Genomic DNA, 22,536 nt, shown 5'->3' with positions numbered 1-22,536 from the left:
CCATAGGTATTGCCTTTATGTAGTTCCTTTTAGCTGGTGGGTTCTTTATCTGAAATTATTGCACAGGCTTTGCTGTTCAGTTCAGTATAAATTCCTACACAAATATTCAGTGTTATATTGTGTCACCAAGAATGATCAAACGCTAGTAGAATGACGTAAAAGAAATAATATGAAAGATTATAAAAGTCTAACAATTATGATTCATATTCAATAAAAATTCTATATATTACAACACACATTAAATTTCTCATTTTCTAACATTACTTTTAAAAAAATCTTGTTTGTGACATGTCATTAGCAAGCTTTTTATCACCCATAGCCCTTCAACATTCTGATGTGAAAGTAATTGGAATTTTTACTCTACTATAATATGGTACGGTAGTATATAAATAAATTTGGAAATTAATTTCAAAGTTATTCAACCACATACAGGTTACTGTATTAACATGCAATTTGTGACATAGGTAAGTATTACCAGACAGCATTTAAGAAAACAATTGCTTGTTGATCTGTATTGAAGAGCATGAGGACATGGTACAATTATAGACACTGCAGCAAGGGAGGAGCGATACCTCAAAATATGTGGATGGAAAAGAGAGATAGAAATAGGTACTACTGGGGAGTTCAGCCTAGCCCCCTCTCATCAGCAGAAGAAGAAAAATAGAATAGAATCAGTGACAGGCAGTAGGATAAGAAATAAAAGTGAAGGGCTCAAAAAATATAACTGAGAGCAGAATATTAACAGCCGCCCACCAGTATAAAATACAACGCAGACATGGCAGAATGGACGATAGTGATAATCCCCCTACAGTAGCTTAAGAAACCCATCACTGATATATATTGTCTATCCCAATATTCACCCCCAATACAGATCCAATCTAACTTTAGCATAAAAAAAACTACAATTTGACATGCACAAAGGAAGAAAAGTGCTCAGGGCTACAATGAGTCTTACAAAAACAAAAGAAATATTATCAAAATGACAAATGTAGTGGTTGGATTTTACAACAGGCATCCTCTTAATTTCATCAACATAATATGCAAAATATCAAAAGGTATCACGCTAATCCTAAACATGTTATATAAAAAGACAAAATTAAGAAAAATGACAATTGTTAGTATCTGTGTGTTGCCTCCATAGGCAGACAGAATGGTTCACCAATAATACACAAAAGAATGATTTAATTCCACAGTGTGGAAAGTCCTCAATTTCATACATGCTAACTGTCAAGTGGGCAAATAAGCATGCATAGCCTGTTCATAATATTCCAATTTCACTCTTTTCCAACATATGGGCTCAGAAAGTATAATAACAGCAACAAAATGTTTTCAGCACATGAAGAAAATAGTAGTAAGCACAAAACATGAATGTCAAAATGTTCACTAAAATGTCTAATAACTAACATGAGTAAACTACAACTAAAATAGCACATGTACTACCACACAAAGAAAATAAAGTGCAGAAGCAACCAACAAATTTTTTTCTTACATCTAGCCATATATTCAATGAATAGTATGTATATTACATGTCATCAAAATAGAAATTACATTGAATAAGCTTCAGTACCATATATAGTTTCCATATCACATGACAGGAAACAAACTTCATAAACAATATAAAATGTGAAAAATTTTCCTTGTATTCTAGGTTATTGAGATTTACAAATTTCATTCTAGGTATCAGTCTTTAAGGTTTCAATTCAGTTACACTTCTCAAACCAAATAATTTCCTAGATTATGGATAGATCAATCTGTAAGCATTTGGGTGAGGATTTTCTTTCACCTCAAATGGTCCTATATAAATGTCAAAAAATTTCTTTAATTCTGAAGTCATAAGTTTACATTTTTCTTTCATTTTAACCAAAACCAAATCACCAATATTAAAGTGTGAAAACCTGCCTTTTGTATTGTGTCTTTTCTTTCTGTAATCTGCTTGTTTTTTCATGGTGTCTTTTACAATTTGTTCTCTCTCCTGAGGTGACAAAATTTGACAAACTGGAAAGTCTATGTGTTCGGTAATAAAGCTAGTGGGTCTTTTGTTAAACATAATTTCGAATGGTGAAAAGCCAGTGGATGTATGTTGCAAACTGTTCATTATATCTTCGAAATCATTTACATATTCAATCCAATTTAGATGGTTCTTACTACAATATGTTCTGCACAACCTCCTTATCTCTCTCATGTACCTCTCTGCTGGATTACTGGATGGGTGATAAACTGAAATCAAAATATGTTTTATGTTTTCATTTTCAACAAAATCTTCCCGTGCTTTTGATGTAAATTGTGAGCCATTGTCTGACAAGATTACTTGGGGAGTACCTACCTTATTGAAATAATCACTGGTTCATTTAGATGTAATCTGTTTACTTGTGGCTTTCCTTAATAGATACAATTTGATGAAGTTTGAGAATATGTCAACAATCCCAAAGATATAACTGTAACCTCGTTTTGACTTGGGGAGGGGTCCGTAAATGTCGCAAGCTGTCAGTTCTTATAATAATCATCTACCTTTTGCTTAACTCCCAAATAAATTTTTACCAATTTCCAATTTTCATCATGATTTTGGTATCTCCTAATGTCATTACAAATTTTTAAAATTTCTCCTTCCTCTTTTATCCCCTTCAAATACATAATTTTGAAATTTTTGTCATCAACGCCTGTTTCATTATCAAAATTTAGCCCAATAGGTGACATAGAAAGTGCATCAGCAATAACATTTTCCTTCCCCCTTAATATATTTAATTTCATAATCAAATTGTTGTAAAAATAATGACCATCTGGTGATTCTACTATGATAAAGCCTACACTCCTGTAAGTAACTTAGTGCTTTGTGGTGAGAGTAAGCAATTACTTTGTGTCCAAGAACATAATTTTTTAAATTTGTTGAAAGCCCAATGCATAGCCAAAAAATCTTTTTCAGTCACAGTGTAAGTCTTTTCATACTTTTGTAACACTCTACTAGCAAATGCAGCAATGGAATGGTGTTCAATATGATCTCTTACTACTTTTCCTGAAATAAGTGTGCTCCTAATCCTATATCACTGCTGTCAGTCATTAAACAGAAGGGTAAAGACATGTCAGGCCTATATAGAATTCTGCTCTGTGAAAGTTGTTTCTTTATCTTATCAAATGCTTTTTGACAATCAGATGACAAATCCCAGACAGTATTTTCCTTTAATACATCACATAAACAAGAAGCATTCATAGCTTGAGTACTGACATACTTTCTGTAAAATCCAGCAGGACCAAAAAAATATTTTAATTGTTTTTTTATTTTTAGGAACAGGAAAATTCTCTATAGTTTCATTTTTTATTCTCTGTCAGGTTCAATCCCTTTTCCGAAATAATGTGTCCCAAAAATTTCGATTCACTTACTCCAAATTTACATTTTCCTAATTTTAGGGTCATACCCTCTTCCCTTAATTTTGTACACACCTGTGTTAGCAACTCAAAATGTTCTTCCCATGTTTTTCCAGAATTCAAAATATCATCTACATATACAGTAAGTTTAGGCAGTAGTTCATCCCCCAAAACAAGATCTAATGCTCTAATAAACTCAGCAACAGAAACAGTTAGTCCAAATGGTACAACACAGTAATGATAACTTTTTCCCCCATACAAAAATGCAGTGTATTTTCTAGAATTTATTTCTAAAGAAATTCGCTGAAAGCCTGAAGTTAAGTCTAATCTGCTCATGAATTTCACACATTCAAATTTATGTAACAGTTCTGCTATGTTTTCTGGATAATCATTTTCTCTTTTCAAAAATTTGTTAAGGTGCCTAGAATCAAGTACAAGTCTAATACCACCTCCACGTTGGGAAACCACCACCAAAGGATTATTATAATCACTGTCACTTCTTTCGATTATACCCCATGCTTCCATTTTTTGTATTTCACTCTCTACTTCTTTTCTTTTTGCAAAAGGAATACTATAAAGCTTGGGGAAAAAAGGTTCATGATTTTTAAGGTGTAAAGTGCACTGATAATTCCTAGCTCTTCCAGGTTTTTCATTGAAAACATCTTGAAATTCCCACAATAAATTTTCCAACTGTCTCTTTTGATCACTGTCCAGATTAATTGCTTCCTCTACTTTGATTTTAACTAGGTTTTCATAATTTTGACCAGAATAATTTAGCTCAGGCTGGTTATCACAACAGTACAAATTCTCTTCATAGTCTATGACTTTCTTGACATGATTGCAACCTTCTCCATAGTGCATAATAAACAGTTATGTACACACAATAATATTGCTTTTGGGTTCACACACAATTAACTTCATCTCACTCCAGCTAAATGCAGCACTTACCTTTAACACCCAGTCCACGCCAAACAATATGTTCTCTTCTAAACTTGGAATAACAAGACAACCCTGCTGAAATCTTACATCTTCTATTTCAAATGATAAAAATACTTGACTTTTGATGACTTTACTGTGTTTGCCTGTAGCTCCTCTTATCTTTACTCCCTTCGCAGGGGCCTCAACAAAATCAACACTGTCTTTAGTTTTATTTCTGAATTTTTCTGAAATAGCTGAAATAGGACTCCCTGTATCAATGAGACATTTACCCTCCCAACTGTTTACTTTACCTTTAATGTATGGGCACCCTAATTCACATTCTTCTACTTTTTATTTTAATGGTTCATGTAACAGGTCATTTTCAATTTCTCTAAAATTACCCTCATTATTTTCTTGATCAGTTTTAACAGCTTCACACACACATTGACACTTTCATTATCATCATCTATGGATACAACAGGTTGAGCATACAACAGATATTCATTACATTTTACACTTTACCACCAGTGAAGATATAACCTTCCACAAATTTTAGCTAAATAGTTCCACAACTCTTCCCTATCTGTTTTGTAATTGCAACTGTTCCATAATATTTTTAAAAAATTTTCACCTTTTGCTTCAGAACTTGTATGTGTGTTTAAATACTTCATACTATTAGCTGGCACAACATTACAGTTCTCTGCTACATTAAATTGGTTACACTGACATGACTTTACCTGTTCCTCAGATGCATGAGTGTCCTCTTCCTCGTTGCTAACCACACTTACCTCATCATAATACTCACAATTATCAACTTCATTATCACATAACTTCACTACTTCACTTGAAATAATCTCAACGAATACTTGATACTCACTCACTGCATTAATCTCACCATTAATTACCTCTGTACAACTCTCAACATCATTAGCTTCCATATTTTCATCAAAATCAAAACTTTCCTCCTCATGCATCCTATCCACAGTCACATTAAGTTCCATCTCTCTCTCTTTGCATAACTTTTCATTTTCATTAAATAACTTATTCAAATCAGAGCTGTAATGTTTGTCAGATACTTCAGAATTACATAGATTATTATTCTCTACCCAATTATAAAATTCTGCCACAGTTGCAATATACTCATCTGGCTTGTTCGCAGAAGTAGTTACCTTATTGCTTTCAACATGATTATTTTCTCATATTGTATCCCAAAATTTCTGATCAAAATTTAAAGTATTAATTTGGTGTTGAACATAAGTGTCTGTTATTTGTCGAGTGTATTTGTTTTGTCTTTCACTGATTTTATTATAATAATAAGTTATATTTCTCCTTCTTCCTCTATCTGTAAATTCCCAGTTGTTATTGTAGGTTCTATTGTGATTAAATTTTCTCGCCCCAAAACTGTGGACCCTCATTGAGGCGGTCCGGAGTTTTCCTGCCTGCTTTCTCTGTTTAATCTCCAATTTTGTTTCCCCCTGTTTCTCTCATCCCATCTGTTTCTATTTCCAAAATTTCTATCCCTGTCTCTGTCATTACCATTATTATCCCTATTGTTTCCCCTGTGTTGTTCATATCTATTGTCTCTGCATTCTCTCCTCTCTCCATACCTGTTTGAATACCACCCCCCCCTCCCCCCCCCCCGTTGGTGTTCACTATTGTTAAAATTTTGCATATTCCCTCTTTCTAATGCCCTATCCAATTTATCCACATATTTTAAAAATTCTTCCACTGAATCATCAGGCCCATGAACTTAATCCCATTGAAATTTTTCAGGTAGCCTTCTTTTCAACGCATCTATTTGTGTCATTTCATCGAAAGGTTTATCTAAATGTATTAATTTTCTCAATTGATCTTTACAAAATGCTTTCATGGTGCCCACTCTCCCTCTGAAAATAGGTCCATTTAAAAATTCAGATTTAATCCTCCCCTATTCAGATTCTGACCAAAATTTGTTTAAGAAGCTTGTCTCAAAATTTGCAAAGGTTTCCCACTTATCGAAATTTTGGTTAGCCCAGGATAGGGCCTCCCCTTGAAGAAATTTTGTGACAAATTTAATTTTTGAATTATCAGACATTCCTGGCACAAAATTGTTCTTGCAATGGTGCAATAAATCAACTGGATGCAAATTATCGCAAGGAAAACTTTTCACTAACAGGTTCGACCATGCTGGTCCATGACTGTACAAATTCTTGTTAACAACATATTCTTCAACTTGATTTATTTTAGTTTTTAATGTGTCTAATTTATTGGTAAGATTTGATTCTAAACTGTCAACCTTTTTCTCAACACTACTGACTTAATTAACACTGTTTACTTTCAAGTCAATAAATTTTTCATCTAGTGATTCATTTTCATTTTGAAGTTCCTGAATTTCCCTGGCTCTGTTACTATTTTCAGCAATGAATTCATTTTAAAAAATAATTACTTTTTTCTCCACATTGTCTACCCTTGATTCTACCTCCTTTAAGTTACCTTCCAGTGTATTTTTGACCACAGTTAATTCAGTTTTTAATGCATTTAATTGCTTATTCAAATTCTCCCCTAACCTTTCGTCAATTTCAGCCCTCATTTCAGATCTTAAATTATTTATGTTTTCATTCTGCTTACTCAGAAGCTGCATAATTAATTCTAACTTATCAATTTGTGGATCCCCCCTACTATTTCTTCCTGTTCATTAATTTTATCCGTTATTAACTGTTAACAGAAAATGAACCACTAGAAATGACAATACCGAATTACAAAATTCGTTAGAATTTTTACTTAACTTATAGCTGAAGTCTTCTCCGTCAGAATACAGTCGTAGTGTTTATTTTAAATCCTTTGTCGTCCCATTGTTTTTTGCGTCCATTTTTCGTCCTGTGGTTGTCTCCTTTTGATTGTCAGGTTTTTGTCGATGTTTTTCATAACAGATTCACTGTGTACTTTTTCCTGAAACACATCTACAGTTAATTTTTGAATATTTGGCGCTGCCTATCCCGGCTAGAGCACCCACCTTCTAACAACCCTACCACAACAAAGTTCAGAATTTAATAACGATTGTGGTGTTGCTCACGCTGCTAAATACTGCATTTTCAGGCAACAACAGTCATATTACGTAGCAGGTGTCATTAGAGCACAGTTAATAAAGTCATTTCATGTAATAATGAAAAAAACTAGGCACTCATCTTTTTGTGTTTCCCACGCTGGTCTCGTCATAAAATCATGGTACAATCTTTGAAAATCTAGGTGGTTACGATTCCAAGCTCGGATGCAGAGAGGCATAGGTTTTATTCTGCTGTATTCAAAAGCTTTGTAGATGCACTTCACAAACCATCCTTGAAGGTTACACTATTGCTGGACAATGGTGATGTAAAAAAATAATCAGCACTCCGAAATTAAGTTACACTTCCTTTTAATTGCTTTTATTGCAATATCACGTAAACACAAAACATCGCTTCACAATAGAAAACATACTTGAAAATATCTCTCTCGCAGGATATCCTTGGAATGTTCTTTTTATTGGAATATCTAGAGGATGTGACAGAAATCAGAAAATGTTACTGTTTTAACTGTGACTTGATCTCAAAGGCTCTTACTTTATCTCTCATATGTTCATAGGATTAAAAATACGAGTACAGGACAATCAAACATGCGAGGTGCGCCATGAGAACATCTGAATATGTGTTCTTCGATAGCTCTTCTAAGCATGTTCTCTGCAAACCACTGTGTAGAGCAGGGACGCACAAACACGGAAAACTGCACGCGTGTAAAGCGAGGTGTAGCGAGTCCCTGCACAGTGCATCGGTTCAACTCGGCATACTTCGCCTCAGCTCGGCTTGCTGGGTGAGGCCGACGCTGTGCGCTGCCGAATGCGCTGCCACACGGCTTAGTCAACAGTGGAATACGTAAGCGCAAGACAATTATCGGAATAGTGGAACCATCTGCCCCAAAAAAAGGGAAAATTGCCGAAAGTCAATTTTAGCCGGAATGGGAACTCTCCTACTTTTTTGTGCGTTGTGACGATAAAGCCAAATGTCTAATCTACGGTACACTAATTACGTGTGTCAGAAAACCGTCTATTGAAAGGCACTACAGCAAATTGCACTCAGAAAAATATAATGATATAACAGGGGATGCCAGAGAGGAAGAATTACGGAACTTGCAAACTCTTGTAGAAAAGAATTCTGTATCTACAAACGAGGTTTGTTGCAAGTACTTTAGAATGTATATTTTGGTTATAGGTCATGCGAAACGAAATAACATTTGGTTAGATTCCTTAGTTTTCGTTTTCGCATAAATTATTTCTAACATATCTTTCTTTCTCTACTTTAGGGTGAAGAAGATGAGGGGTGTTGCGAAAGGACTCTCAGCGCTAGTTACAAAGTTGCTCTACGTTTAGCAAGAGCTGGGAGGCCATTTAAGGACGAGCCATTAATAAAAAACATTATGTTGGACATAGTAGAGACAATGAATCCCACATTAGATCCCGCGTGCAGCAGAATACCACTTTCCAGAATGACAATACATCGGAGAATCGACGACATTGCTGAGAATTTGCATGAACAACTGGCAGCCAAAATCTAAAACTTCGTAGCGTACTCCATCACACTTGATGAGTCCACGGATATTAACGACACGGTTCAGTTAGCAATATTTTTGCGTGGCGTGGACGACGACCTACATGTAACGGAAGAGCTCCTGGATATGATTTCGTTGAAGGACACTGTTACAGGGGCGGATATTTTAGCAGCTGTCGAAATGGCAGCTGAAAGAATAGGACTCCCTTGGGAAAAGCTGTTTTCCGTAACCACAGACGGGGCACCAGCAATGTGCGGTAAAGCGAAAAGGTTTATTGGCCCACTACGGAAAAAACTTAACATGCCGAATTTACTTTCCGTTCATTGTTTTGCACACCAAGAGGCTCTTTGTGCGAAAGTTATCGGTCTTCAATATGTGATGAAGGTAGTGGAGCGTATCGTGAACTACATTCGTTCTCATGGACTCACTCATCGTCAATTCATAGAATTTATGATTTCCTTTGAAGAGGAGTATCCAGATATTCCCTACCATGCTGAGGTGCTCTGGCTGGGCAAAGGGAAAATGATTTCCCGAATTTTTCGACTACGCCACACTGTGGCTCAGCTTTTGGAGAGCAAAGGACGCCCGGAGCCACTTTCTCATGACCCTGAATGGGTAGCTGATTTAGGATTTTTAGCAGACTATATGGCTCTCCTAAATGATTTAAGTGTGAAACTCCAAAAAGAAAACTATCTCATCAACGATATGATCAGCAAAATAAACGCTTTCCAGTATAAACTGAAGCTCCACAAAAACAACCTTTCAGAGAAAAATACGCAATACTTTCCTGAACTAGGTAAGCGAGATATAAATTGTAGCTTTATTAAAACAGCCTAACTTTTATAACTGCTCTAATCAAAACGGTACTATGTTTTTGTTTGACAGCATCTGTGTAGGAAGGAGCGCACTTTGAAAAATACGTCGAGGTGCTACAATCCCTTGAAAATGCGTTTAAGGACTGATTACAGGTAATGTGCCGGAATATGACATACAGCTAAATAAAGGAGATTGCGTTACATATGCAAGTGTAACATTATATTAAAATCAATAGTACACATTACATGTTTATTAAAAATCTATCACATTTTAGTACTTCGAAACAACGTCTTACATTACTTTCATTTATTAACATTGGCTTTGTTATTGTTTCAGGAAATTACCTATCTGCAGCCAATTCTCGATGTTTTTGTGAAACCTTTTTCGATGGATATTGAAAGTGCGCCTTCAGATTTACATTTCGAACTAATTTATTTGCAAAGCGATGTTCATCGAAAGGATGTGTTTTACAATACAAAAGGTTTGCTCCAATTCTACAAGAATTTGCCGAAGGAAGAATTTCCCAAGTTACACAGAGAAGCAGCGAAGATTATTTCTATGTTTCGTTCTACTTGTGTATGTGAAAGGTTTTTTTTCTGTTTTGTCTTGTACAAAAACTAGATTGCGTGCGAGTATTTCTAATTGTAATTTACAAAATTCTCTCAGAATTGCTGTCAGCCAATCTCTTGTTTCGGATCTTAGTAGCATAATTGCAAATAAAATAAAGAGCCAATAGGAAGATACATTTGTGTTGAATCCAAATTTAAAATTGTTACCATTACAGTTATTATATAAATCTCTTTTGTACCAGTACACCAAACTAAGCTCTCCACCTAGTGTACATTAGTATTTGGCAGTGACGAAGACAACAGGGTAAAAGCTATGAAACAGGACGAGACAGGCGGCGCGAGCGACACAAGCTAAAGAAGTGGGAGGCAGCGCTGTTGCGCAAAGCCGAGGAGTGGGGGGTCTGCACCGTCGTCAACATAGCGCAGCCGTCTTCTGCACTCTGCACCGTGCGATGCACCGGTGCATGCACCTTGTGCGGCCTTGGTGTAGAGCATGGCAGGTTCAGATAATTGAATCTTACTCTTCCCACAATGACTGCTGAATTACTCAGTTACTTAATCATTGCTGATACACAACAATCATGCAAAAATCTACATTTTACAATTGTCTTACTTTTGCAAGTGATACAGTTTGTATATCACAGAATAGTTGCGTAATTTCACAATGAAATTAGATATCTCATTTAAAATTACTTCATTATATATGAATATTCAAACTCATGTATATACACATAGTCTTACCTTAGTGCACAAGCTGTGCTGCTCTATGTATGTGCATTTGTCAGTATAGCTATAATGAACTTAGTAAGTGGATGACAAATCGAATATTTTGATACAGAGAATAACTTATGCATCAATTGTAGTAATACAAGGATAATAACTCTAATGTGTTTTCTTTCACAAATATATTACCTCAAGAATTGGCATATATTAATGATTTAATTATTGTTGCAAACAGTAATTAGCACATTACTCCACAATCTATAACTAATCTATGTCTTAACTGTAATATTAACATGCTGTCCACCTGAAGTGTATAAGGCAATTTTTCTTGATATTATTATGTGATTATTGTACATACACATGGATACTTATCACAGATTAGGTTAAATATTTAAAATGACAACAGCTGAATCTACTATTGTCTAATACAATGCTAATTTATGTAGTATGTAATAATTTTTTTAAATAAACGTAATTAATCACAGAAATATTGAATATGGTTTCGGAAGTCAGCATGAATTTAATTGCCTTGTACCCTATGAATCCTTCATTTTATATTATATCCATATCTACTCCCTACTCAAACAGTGGAACATATATGCTGTGGTTGGAATCTCTCTCTCTCTCTCTCTCTCTCTCTCTCTGTACACACACACACACATTAACAGTAGTAGTAAGTGGGTAAATTCAAAACAATTGGTATGTTTTTAATACATAACCTTTTATACAAATTAATTATGTAAAATTATATTATAAATACATTAACATAATATAATAATTAATATAATTAATTCATAAAAAGATTATGCATTACAAACATACCAAGTGCACTAAACGTACCCACTTACTACTATTTATAAAAATCCAAGCCAGTTTTGAGCGCACTAATTAAAATCCACAAAGAATGGAACAAAATTTTACTCGAAAATTGAGGGGATTTTGAGTCTACTAGCATTAACTGAAAGCATTAGAGATGTGTTTTTATTCCTAATTAAAATCCATATTGAACGAAAAAAAATGTTAGTTTAAAAATAATGGGAACTTTGAGCACACTAGAATTAATGTAAAAAGTAATTTGAGACACAAAATTATACAAAATTTCATCCAAACCTTTCGGTGCCTTTTGAAAGAAAACCTGGCAGGGTTTATTCCGGTGGCACTCTCTTTATTGCATTACGTCATACAGCTTTTTTTTGTTTTCCTGAATGTCACTGTTGGACTTTGACTTGGATGCTAACTGTTGTCCATCCATCTTCTTCCTTTATGCTGCCTTGGTCAGTACACATTGGCATGTACAGAGAAGGGCTGTTGACAGCTGTGTTTCGTCTTCTTTCAGCTGAGCTCGTGCATTGGACGATATTAGCTGATAACAATAGAATTGACTGACCGAATCAATCCCTTAGCTATTCAGCTGTGCCTCATAGGGCAAGGAAATAACGCTCACAAAACGTGTATACAGTTGGTTTTTGAGGAAAGAAGTTGATTCGAGAACAAAAAGACATCTTTGTTAGCGATTTACTGAACCAGGTCCAGCTGATAAACCCATTCAGAAAACTTCTGTTTGATAATATGGAGCAGCCTTCTGCTCGCGCCAGACAGCGATAGAAGCTTCAGCCAATCGTCAACCACACTAGACACAGGAGCTACGCAACATTTCCTGCCAGCTGGTCTGCAGACTAGATCAATTTTCGTTAATTTCTCAGCCAAATGATAACCGATTTTCAAATTTCAAAATTCTATCATAATCTTCATAAAAGAGATATCCAGAAAAACAATAATAAATAAAATTGGAAATCATTAGATATTCAGTTTAAAAATTCTCAGTTAATATTCTGTGTGGTGCATCAAATGTGAGCTGCTTCTTTCGATGTATGAATGTGGCACATCGTCTCACAATAGACCTCTGAGCAGTAACAATATTCTATATGTGAGTCATATTAATCATGTAGATAGGATAGTTCGTTACAAAAATAATTGGACCTATACTAACATAGCTCTTCGACTGTGTAACTCGCTTAAAGCGAAGGAATGCATCACATGTCTTCATATCACTGTTTTTGTGGATCGAAATTCCACATTTCTTGAGGCAATATTTCATTCCTTCTATTTTTAATACAAATGTTCTGAAGTTAAATATGATGGTTTAGTGACAAATAAACTGGCCAATTGTTGTTACGATTAGTTTGAAACACAAAAAAAACTAAATATGGCAGATCAAACTCTACTGAATTTTAGTAATTTGTGATACATAACTCGAAATTTTGCTTGTTACCTAAACTACCAACTTGTACAGTTTGTAATTCATAGAAAAATATTGGAATTTGAGGATTTTTCAGTATAGTTTCTCATTGTTCAAGCTCATAATACAGTTAAATTTAAGAATAGGTACACGCATTTCGATAGCTCTACACTTTCACCTTCTTTTGCAAGTGTATCTGTAATTCAACTCTGGCATTATTGTAGTCAGTCCATCTAAGAAGAGCATCTCCAGCACTGGAACTACAAGTAAAAATTACAGTAAGATCCCCCTCCAAAAAAATTTCTTTGTAGTGCCTACAGAAACAGCCAAGCATATTCAGTGGATAGAACACTTCATCTCTCATAGTCTTTACTGTATCATTATGAAATACGTGTTCTTCCACACTTATTTTACTACTGAGATATGAAGTCAAGCACAACAAAGCTGATGATTAAAAAAAAGAAAGCTCTGTTCTAGACATAACATTATTTGCTTTCTTTATGGTTGTAAAATCAAATAGCTCTAACACATAATTAACAACTGATTTTGTATTAGAGTTTTCATCATAAGTTCTACAGGGTATTACAAAAAGGTACGGCCAAACGTTCAGGAAACATTCCTCACACACAAATAAAGAAAAGATGTTATGTGGACATGTGTCTGGAAACGCTTAATTTCCATGTTATAGCTCATTTTAGTTTCATCAGTATGTACTGTACTTCCTCGATTCACCGCCAGTTGGCCCAATTGAGGGAAGGTAATGTTGACTTCGGTGCTTGTGTTGACATGCGACTCATTGCTCTACAGTACTAGCGTCAAGCAAATCAGTACGTAGCATCAACAGGTTAGTGCTAATCACGAACGTGGTTTTGCAGTCAGTGCAATGTTTACAAATGCGGAGTTCGCAGATGCCCTTTTGATGTATGGATTAGCACGGGGCAATAGCCGTGGCGTGGTACGTTTGTATTGAGACAGATTTCCAGAACGAAGGTGTCCCGACAGGAAGACGTTTGAAGCAATTGATCGGCGTCTTAGGGAGCACGGAACGTTCCAGCCTATGACTCGCGACTGGGGAAGACCTAGAACGACGAGGACACCTGCAATGGACGAGGCAATTCTTCGTGCAGTTGACGATAACCCCAATGTCAGCGTCAGAGAAGTTGCTGCTGTACAAGGTAACGTTGACCATGTCACTGTATGGAGAGTGCTACGGGAGAACCAGTTGTTTCCGTACCATGTACAGCGTGTGCAGGCACTATCGGTAGCTGATTGGCCCCCATGGGTACACTTCTGCGAATGGTTCATCCAACAATGTGTCAATCCTCATTTCAGTGCAAATGTTCTCTTTACGGATGAGGATTCAAAAATGGTTCAAATGGCTCTGAGCACTATGGGACTCAACTGCTGTGGTCATAAGTCCCCTAGAACTTAGAACTACTTAAACCTAACTAACCTAAGGACAGCACACAAGACCCAGCCATCACGAGGCAGAGAAAATCCCTGACCCCGCCGGGAATCGAACCCGGGAACCCGGGCGTGGGAAGCGAGAACGCTACCGCACGACCACGAGATGCGGGCAGGATGAGGATTCATTCCAACGTGATCAAATTGTAAATTTTCACAATCAAAATGTGTGGACTGACGAGAATCTGCACGCAATTGTGCAATCACGTCACCAAAAGAGATTTTCTGTGAACGTTTGGGCAGGTATTGTTGGTGATGTCTTGATTGGGCCCCATGTTCTTCCACCTATGCTCAATGGAGCACGTTATGATGATTTCATACGGGATACTCTGATACCTGTACTGCTAGAACATGTGCCTTTACAAGTACGGCACAACATGTGGTTCATGCAAGATGGAGCTCCTGCACATTTCAGTCGAAGTGTTCATACGCTTCTCAACAACAGATACGGTGACCAATGGATTGGTAGAGGCGGACCAATTCCGTGGCCTCCACGCTCTCCTGACCTCAACCCTCTTGACTTTCATTTATGGGGGCATTTGAAAGCTCTTGTCTACACAACCCCGGTACCAAATGTAGAGACTCTTCATGCTAGTATTGTGGACGGCTGTGGTACATTACGCCATTCTCCAGGGCTGCATCAGTGCATCAGGGATTCCATGGGACGGAGGGGGGATGCATGTATCCTCGTTAATGGAGGACATTTTGAACATTTCCTCCAACAAAGTGTTTGAAGTCACGCTGGTACATTCTGTTGCTGTGTGTTTCCATTCCATGAATAATGTGATTTGAAGAGAAGTAAAAAAATGAGCTCTAACATGTAAAGTAAGCGTTTCCGGACACATGTCCACATAACATATTTTCTTTCTTTGTGTGTGAGGAATGTTTCCTGAAAGTTTGGCTGTACCTTTTTATAACACCCTGTATAACCTGTATCATCAGCTCCAATAATATTAAAGCTCATGTACAACTGAGTTTTATCAGGATGAAGCCATTTGTCTTCTATATTTATGTTAATATTTGTGTCTCTGTTAAGCATATTTAGATTCTTTTTTGATTTCCCATTCTCAGGCAATGAATAGAACTGATGGCTCTCTGTTTTGTTAACTATTGATTAAAGATAAAAATTTGTTAGACCATTTCTAAAATAACTGTTACAGAGGCACCATTGAAGTCAATCAAATCACAATTTTCTTCAGTGACAGTTAGATCTAATTCCTGTATAATATTAAAAAGTGGAATATATACAGCATAATGTGGTTCATGAGCTGTTGGTCCACCAAATTCAGCATTGGACTTGAATGAAGCAATAAGCCTAGTTTCTCAATGAAAATGATCAGTATGCTCCACAAACATTCCATCAGCTAGATTAAAATTCATACTGATGAATTCGAACAGAATAAATTTAGGAACATCATTAGTAACAGTTTTTCAATAATTTGATTACTGAATCCAAACACACTTCTAATACTAAAGTTTATATCCATATATAATTATGTCACCCTCAATAATAAATCTATTTAAAATTTCACATGATTTAATGTGATTATTTGGCTTTGTTGAATGAATAAATGTTTCCAAACTACATTGGAAAACAGGAATTTCTATCGTTTCTCCATCGTAATACAATTTATTATTTTTGTGCAGTATATGGAGTTAGAAATGTATAAAACCCAACTACAGCAAATTATTTAATTTTTCTCACGCAAGTACAGTCAATCTTTTTTGAGAACAGATGACTTACCACTCCACTGAAATAGTGACTCATGTAATGTTAATAAAATTTTATTTAATTATACCGAAACAGGTTGCAAACCAAAAATAAGAATTCCAGAGTGAAACCAGAAAATATGCGTGGAAGGCTTTTACCTAATTCTATTCCATATGCTGTAATAGCTACAAAGCTGAGGAAAAACAACATTAATGATTGATATTTATATTCTAGCTTCAGGATGGTTGAACTGGAATAAGAGAACTCACTTAAAGCTTATATCAACCACAACATCAAGAATTTGTAAAAATGTGTAAGAATGTGAAGATAAAAATAATGAGAAGATTACTATGTTTATTAAAAACATTGACGAAATTAGAGAACTAGATCTATATTTTACATTGGTGCTGCTGAGGAACAGCAGTCAAAAAACGTATAAACACTTTACAAAACTTTAAAAACACAAAAAATTTTCGTCTTTTTAAAATTATTAAAACAAGCTACCGTATATTTCAGATTGTAATTTAAATACTGATATTTGCTGTTTTTTAATTTTAAAAATTTAAAAAAGCCCTTTAAATGGCGGTCTTGATTTAACTAAATGTATGCAAAGAGTAGGTGGCGTTTATATCCATATATAATTACACCACTCTCAATAATAATTCTGTTTAACATTTCACCTGCTTAAATGCGTTTTCGAAAGAATGTGGAGTGAAGAGTTGAGGAGGAGGACCCAGAAAAGTGGTTTGGGTTTGCGAACTGTAACACACACACATGGAAGCAAGAAGAGACTTCTGTTAAAGATAGAAGGATGGGTAGATCTCTGGATGGGATTTCGAGGCCAGGTTGTGAGAGGCGATTAAATATTTTTTGGAATTGGATGTGGAGCGCTTGTAGGTGTAACAGGTGGGGGAGAGGGGGAGGAGGTAGTAGGTGGATACAGAGAGCGAGGAGAGTTGCGTAGTATCATTTTTGGGGGAGTGTTAAAATTAAAGGTGTGGGTGTAAGGGGGTATAAATCCAGGTGACGTTGGAAAAACAGGATTAGTCCTCAGATTAAGGCTGTTAGTTGTGCAGCGTGTAGTTTTAGTCTATTGTGATATTTTGTTTTCTTTGGCCAGCCAGTGGGTGCGGTTTCTATGTTAGTTTAGTTTGGTATAGCGTTTATTGGATAGGGCGGTCATGAATGGTTAGACAGAAACCATGGAGATGGACGTGGAGATGGATCCTGCAAGTAGTTCGTCCAGTAATTATTGCCTGTGTCTTGTAAAAATTGATTCTCAGGAGTCGCTAGTTGCACCAGAGAGTAAATTTATAATCTAATCCTGGCCAGCCTTAGTTTTCGTGCTACTGTTTACAGATTTGAAATAAAGTTCGACCTGCACTGTTAACCACTCATAGCAGGCCGAGCAAGTCATGCAAGACGGCAGCAAACAGAAGTCGTAGGCTGCTAGCGTCGCATTAACATGTCAGCTGCTACTCTATGACCAGTGTAGAACTACACTATAAGGAAGTTCTGGAACTCCTTTATCCTGTGGCGTACTGAAGAGGTGGTTTTGGTTTCCAGCTCCAGTAAGGTTGCCCTCTGCCAAAGACGGCACCATCCCTTAACGTCTCTGGCAATCGCTGCATTGCAGATTCTGGTAGGAACGACACAGAAAATGCTACCATCAGCTCGAGGGCACAGAGGATGGCGAAGGGAAGTCGCTTGTCATTCTGCGAAAGGAAAACATACTTGTAAGTAGTGAGAATGAGAGACACGAACCACAGATACGTTTCCACGTGAATTAATACGACTCTAAAACTCCCTTGACAACCATCCAACAGAAAGCACGTACCAGAATGAGATTACAAACCCTATTAACTGGGCGAAAAGGGGACTGCACCCCCACACTATCCTCGTCATGCACCATGATCTGACCTATAGTCTGCTATGGCAGTGTTGCACTGATGTATTCTCCACCAACGTTCTATTACTCCCTCTAAATCGGTGACCGTCATGCACTCTGTTCTCCCTTTCAACATCTACTTAGTTTCCCTCATTGTACCCTTTACCACCCTTATCAAATTCCCACCTCTCCTGCTACACAATGAGCACCTAAGCACATCCAACACTATCTGAAAACTCAACTTCAACATTCATATTATCTCGTCTCTAATTTGCAAACTGCTTTATTGAGTCATAACATTTGAACCTATAATGGGACACATTTTCAATTTTGAGAGACAATATACAACTTGGAGATTACATACATACATGCAGACATACAAGTTTCTCACAGCAAATGCTGGAAGTGCCCTTCACCAACATCGATGTACAAGTATATACGTTTCACCATATTCCGCAGCATTCTGCGACGTGTATCCTCACCAGTGTTGTTTATTTCGTGACTAATAGCCTCACGAACTTCTGCAGTTGTCCGTGGTCTGTTTTTGTAAATTCCGCCTTTAAGATATCCCCACACGAAAATATCTCGGGAGCCTGACGAGGGGGTGGGGGGGGGGAAGGAGGGGGTGTTGGTCAGGTGATCGGAGAGGGGCACAATTTTTTTGAGATCATCGATCACCATAGACACATATTACAAGTTGCATGGAAGCGCTAGACATGTGTCATGTTTCCAGAATGAGATTTTCACTCTGCAGCGGAGTGTGCGCTGATATGAAACTTCCTGGCAGATTAAAACTGTGTGCCCGACCGAGACTCGAACTCGGGACCTTTGCCTTTCGCGGGCAAGTGCTCTACCAACTGAGCTACCGAAGCACGACTCACGTCCGGTACTCACAGCTTTACTTCTGCCAGTACCTCGTCTCCTACCTTCCAAACTTTACAGAAGCTCTCCTGCGAACCTTGCAGAACTAGCACTCCTGAAAGAAAGGATATTGCGGAGACATGGCTTAGCCACAGCCTGGGGGATGTTTCCAGAATGAGATTTTCACTCTGCAGCGGAGTGTGCGCTGATATGAAACTTCCTGGCAGATTAAAACTGTGTGCCCGACCGAGACTCGAACTCGGGACCTTTGCCTTTCGCGGGCAAGTGCTCTACCAACTGAGCTACCGAAGCACGACTCACGTCCGGTACTCACAGCTTTACTTCTGCCAGTACCTCGTCTCCTACCTTCCAAACTTTACAGAAGCTCTCCTGCGAACCTTGCAGAACTAGCACTCCTGAAAGAAAGGATATTGCGGAGACATGGCTTAGCCACAGCCTGGGGGATGTTTCCAGAATGAGATTCTCACTCTGCAGCGGAGTGTGCGCTGATATGAAACTTCCTCGCAGATTAAAACTGTGTGCCCGACCGAGACTCGAACTCGGGACCTTTGCCTTTTGCGGGCAAGTGCTCTACCAACTGAGCTACCGAAGCACGACTCACGTCCGGTACTCACAGCTTTACTTCTGCCAGTACCTCGTCTCCTACCTTCCAAACTTTAAAGAAGCTCTCCTGCGAACCTTGCAGAACTAGCACTCCTGAAAGAAAGGATATTGCAGAGACATGGCTTAGCCACAGCCTGGGGGATGTTTCCAGAATGAGATTTTCACTCTGCAGCGGAGTGTGCGCTGATATGAAACTTCCTGGCAGATTAAAACTGTGTGCCCGACCGAGGCTCGAACTCGGGACCTTTGCCTTTCGCGGGCAAGTGCTCTACCAACTGAGCTACTGAAGCACGACTCACGTCCGGTCCTCACAGCTTTACTTCTGCCAGTACCTCGTCTCCTACCTTCCAAACTTTACAGAAGCTCTCCTGCGAACCTTGCAGAACTAGCACTCCTGAAAGAAAGGATATTGCGGAGACATGGCTTAGCCACAGCCTAGGGGATGTTTCCAGAATGAGATTTTCACTCTGCAGCGGAGTGTGCGCTGATATGAAACTTCCTGGCAGATTAAAACTGTGTGCCCTACCGAGACTCGAACTCGCCCGCGAAAGGCAAAGGTCCCGAGTTCGAGTCTCGGTCGGGCACACAGTTTTAATCTGCCAGGAAGTTTCATATCAGCGCACACTCCGCTGCAGAGTGAAAATCTCATTCTGGAAACATCCCCCAGGCTGTGGCTAAGCCATGTCTCCGCAATATCCTTTCTTTCAGGAGTGCTAGTTCTGCAAGGTTCGCAGGAGAGCTTCTGTAAAGTTTGGAAGGTAGGAGACGAGGTACTGGCAGAAGTAAAGCTGTGAGTACCGGACGTGAGTCGTGCTTCGGTAGCTCAGTTGGTAGAGCACTTGCCCGCGCAAGGCAAAGGTCCCGAGTTCGAGTCTCGGTCGGGCACACAGTTTTAATCTGCCAGGAAGTTTCATATCAGCGCACACTCCGCTGCAGAGTGAAAATCTCATTCTGGAAACATCCCCCAGGCTGTGGCTAAGCCATGTCTCCGCAATATCCTTTCTTTCAGGAGTGCTAGTTCTGCAAGGTTCGCAGGAGAGCTTCTGTAAAGTTTGGAAGGTAGGAGACGAGGTACTGGCAGAAGTAAAGCTGTGAGTACCGGACGTGAATCGTGCATCGGTAGCTCGGTTGGTAGAGCACTTGCCCGCGAAAGGCAAAGGTCCCGAGTTCGAGTCTCGGTCGGGCACACAGTTTTAATCTGCCAGGAAGTTTCATATCAGCGCACACTCCGCTGCAGAGTGAAAATCTCATTCTGGAAACATCCCCCAGGCTGTGGCTAAGCCATGTCTCCGCAATATCCTTTCTTTCAGGAGTGCTAGTTCTGCAAGGTTCGCAGGAGAGCTTCTGTAAAGTTTGGAAGGCAGGAGACGAGGTACTGGCAGAAGTAAAGCTGTGAGTACCGGACGTGAGTCGTGCATCGGTAGCTCAGTTGGTAGAGCACTTGCCCGCGAAAGGCAAAGGTCCCGAGTTCGAGTCTCGGTCGGGCACACAGTTTTAATCTGCCTTGAAGTTTCATATCAGCGCACACTCCGCTGCAGAGTGAAATTCTCATTCTGGAAATATCCCCCAGGCTGTGGCTAAGCCATGTCTCCGCAATATCCTTTCTTTCAGGAGTGCTAGTTCTGCAAGGTTCGCAGGAGAGCTTCTGTAAAGTTTGGAAGGCAGGAGACGAGGTACTGGCAGAAGTAAAGCTGTGAGTACCGGACGTGAGTCGTGCTTCGGTAGCTCAGTTGGTAGAGCACTTGCCCGCGAAAGGCAAAGGTCCCGAGTTCGAGTCTCGGTCGGGCACACAGTTTTAATCTGCCAGGAAGTTTCATATCAGCGCACACTCCGCTGCAGAGTGAAAATCTCATTCTGGAAACATCCCCCAGGCTGTGGCTAAGCCATGTCTCCGCAATATCCTTTCTTTCAGGAGTGCTAGTTCTGCAAGGTTCGCAGGAGAGCTTCTGTAAAGTTTGGAAGGTAGGAGACGAGGTACTGGCAGAAGTAAAGCTGTGAGTACCGGACGTGAGTCGTGCTTCGGTAGCTCAGTTGGTAGAGCACTTGCCCGCGAAAGGCAAAGGTCCCGAGATCGAGTCTCGGTCGGGCACACAGTTTTAATCTGCCAGGAAGTTTCATATCAGCGCACACTCCGCTGCAGAGTGAAAATCTCATTCTGGAAACATCCCCCAGGCTGTGGCTAAGCCATGTCTCCGCAGTATCCTTTCTTTCAGGAGTGCTAGTTCTGCAAGGTTCGCAGGAGAGCTTCTGTAAAGTTTGGAAGGTAGGAGACGAGGTACTGGCAGAAGTAAAGCTGTGAGTACCGGACGTGAGTCGTGCTTCGGTAGCTCAGTTGGTAGAGCACTTGCCCGCGCAAGGCAAAGGTCCCGAGTTCGAGTCTCGGTCGGGCACACAGTTGTAATCTGCCAGGAAGTTTCATATCAGCGCACACTCCGCTGCAGAGTGAAAATCTCATTCTGGAAACATCCCCCAGGCTGTGGCTAAGCCATGTCTCCGCAATATCCTTTCTTTCAGGAGTGCTAGTTCTGCAAGGTTCGCAGGAGAGCTTCTGTAAAGTTTGGAAGGTAGGAGACGAGGTACTGGCAGAAGTAAAGCTGTGAGTACCGGACGTGAGTCGTGCTTCGGTAGCTCAGTTGGTAGAGCACTTGCCCGCGAAAGGCAAAGGTCCCGAGTTCGAGTCTCGGTCGGGCACACAGTTTTAATCTGCCAGGAAGTTTCGTATCAGCGCACACTCCGCTGCAGAGTGAAAATCTCATTCTGGAAACATCCCCCAGGCTGTGGCTAAGCCATGTCTCTGCAATATCCT

The 22,536-nt window shown here is 38.9% G+C and overlaps 2 protein-coding genes and 3 non-coding genes across 6 annotated transcripts in view; 2 read left to right on the top strand and 3 right to left on the bottom strand.

Annotated features, from left to right (window-relative positions):
• LOC126473439 (solute carrier family 22 member 7-like) overlaps positions 1-22,536 on the bottom strand; it is a 555,641-nt gene that overhangs the window by 362,623 nt on the left and 170,482 nt on the right. The gene's annotated exons all lie outside the window — the stretch shown is intronic.
• LOC126473440 (solute carrier family 22 member 13-like) overlaps positions 17,010-22,536 on the bottom strand; it is a 68,371-nt gene continuing 62,844 nt past the window's right edge. Inside the window, exon 5 of the mRNA XM_050100487.1 lies at positions 17,010-18,072. Within this exon, the coding sequence (XP_049956444.1) occupies positions 17,884-18,072 (189 nt within the window). The 3' untranslated portion in view covers positions 17,010-17,883. The remainder of the gene's footprint in view (positions 18,073-22,536) is intronic.
• Positions 19,646-19,720, bottom strand: Trnal-caa (transfer RNA leucine (anticodon CAA)). The gene has a single exon. It is a non-coding gene; the product is annotated as a tRNA-Leu (tRNA).
• Trnaa-cgc (transfer RNA alanine (anticodon CGC)) lies at positions 20,542-20,616 on the top strand. Its single transcript has one exon. It is a non-coding gene; the product is annotated as a tRNA-Ala (tRNA).
• Trnaa-cgc (transfer RNA alanine (anticodon CGC)) lies at positions 22,047-22,121 on the top strand. Its single transcript has one exon. It is a non-coding gene; the product is annotated as a tRNA-Ala (tRNA).

This window comes from Schistocerca serialis, chromosome 4 (genome assembly GCF_023864345.2).
Source record: "Schistocerca serialis cubense isolate TAMUIC-IGC-003099 chromosome 4, iqSchSeri2.2, whole genome shotgun sequence".
NCBI classification, from domain to species: domain Eukaryota; kingdom Metazoa; phylum Arthropoda; class Insecta; order Orthoptera; family Acrididae; genus Schistocerca; species Schistocerca serialis.
This window is presented reverse-complemented; position numbering and strand designations above follow the sequence as displayed.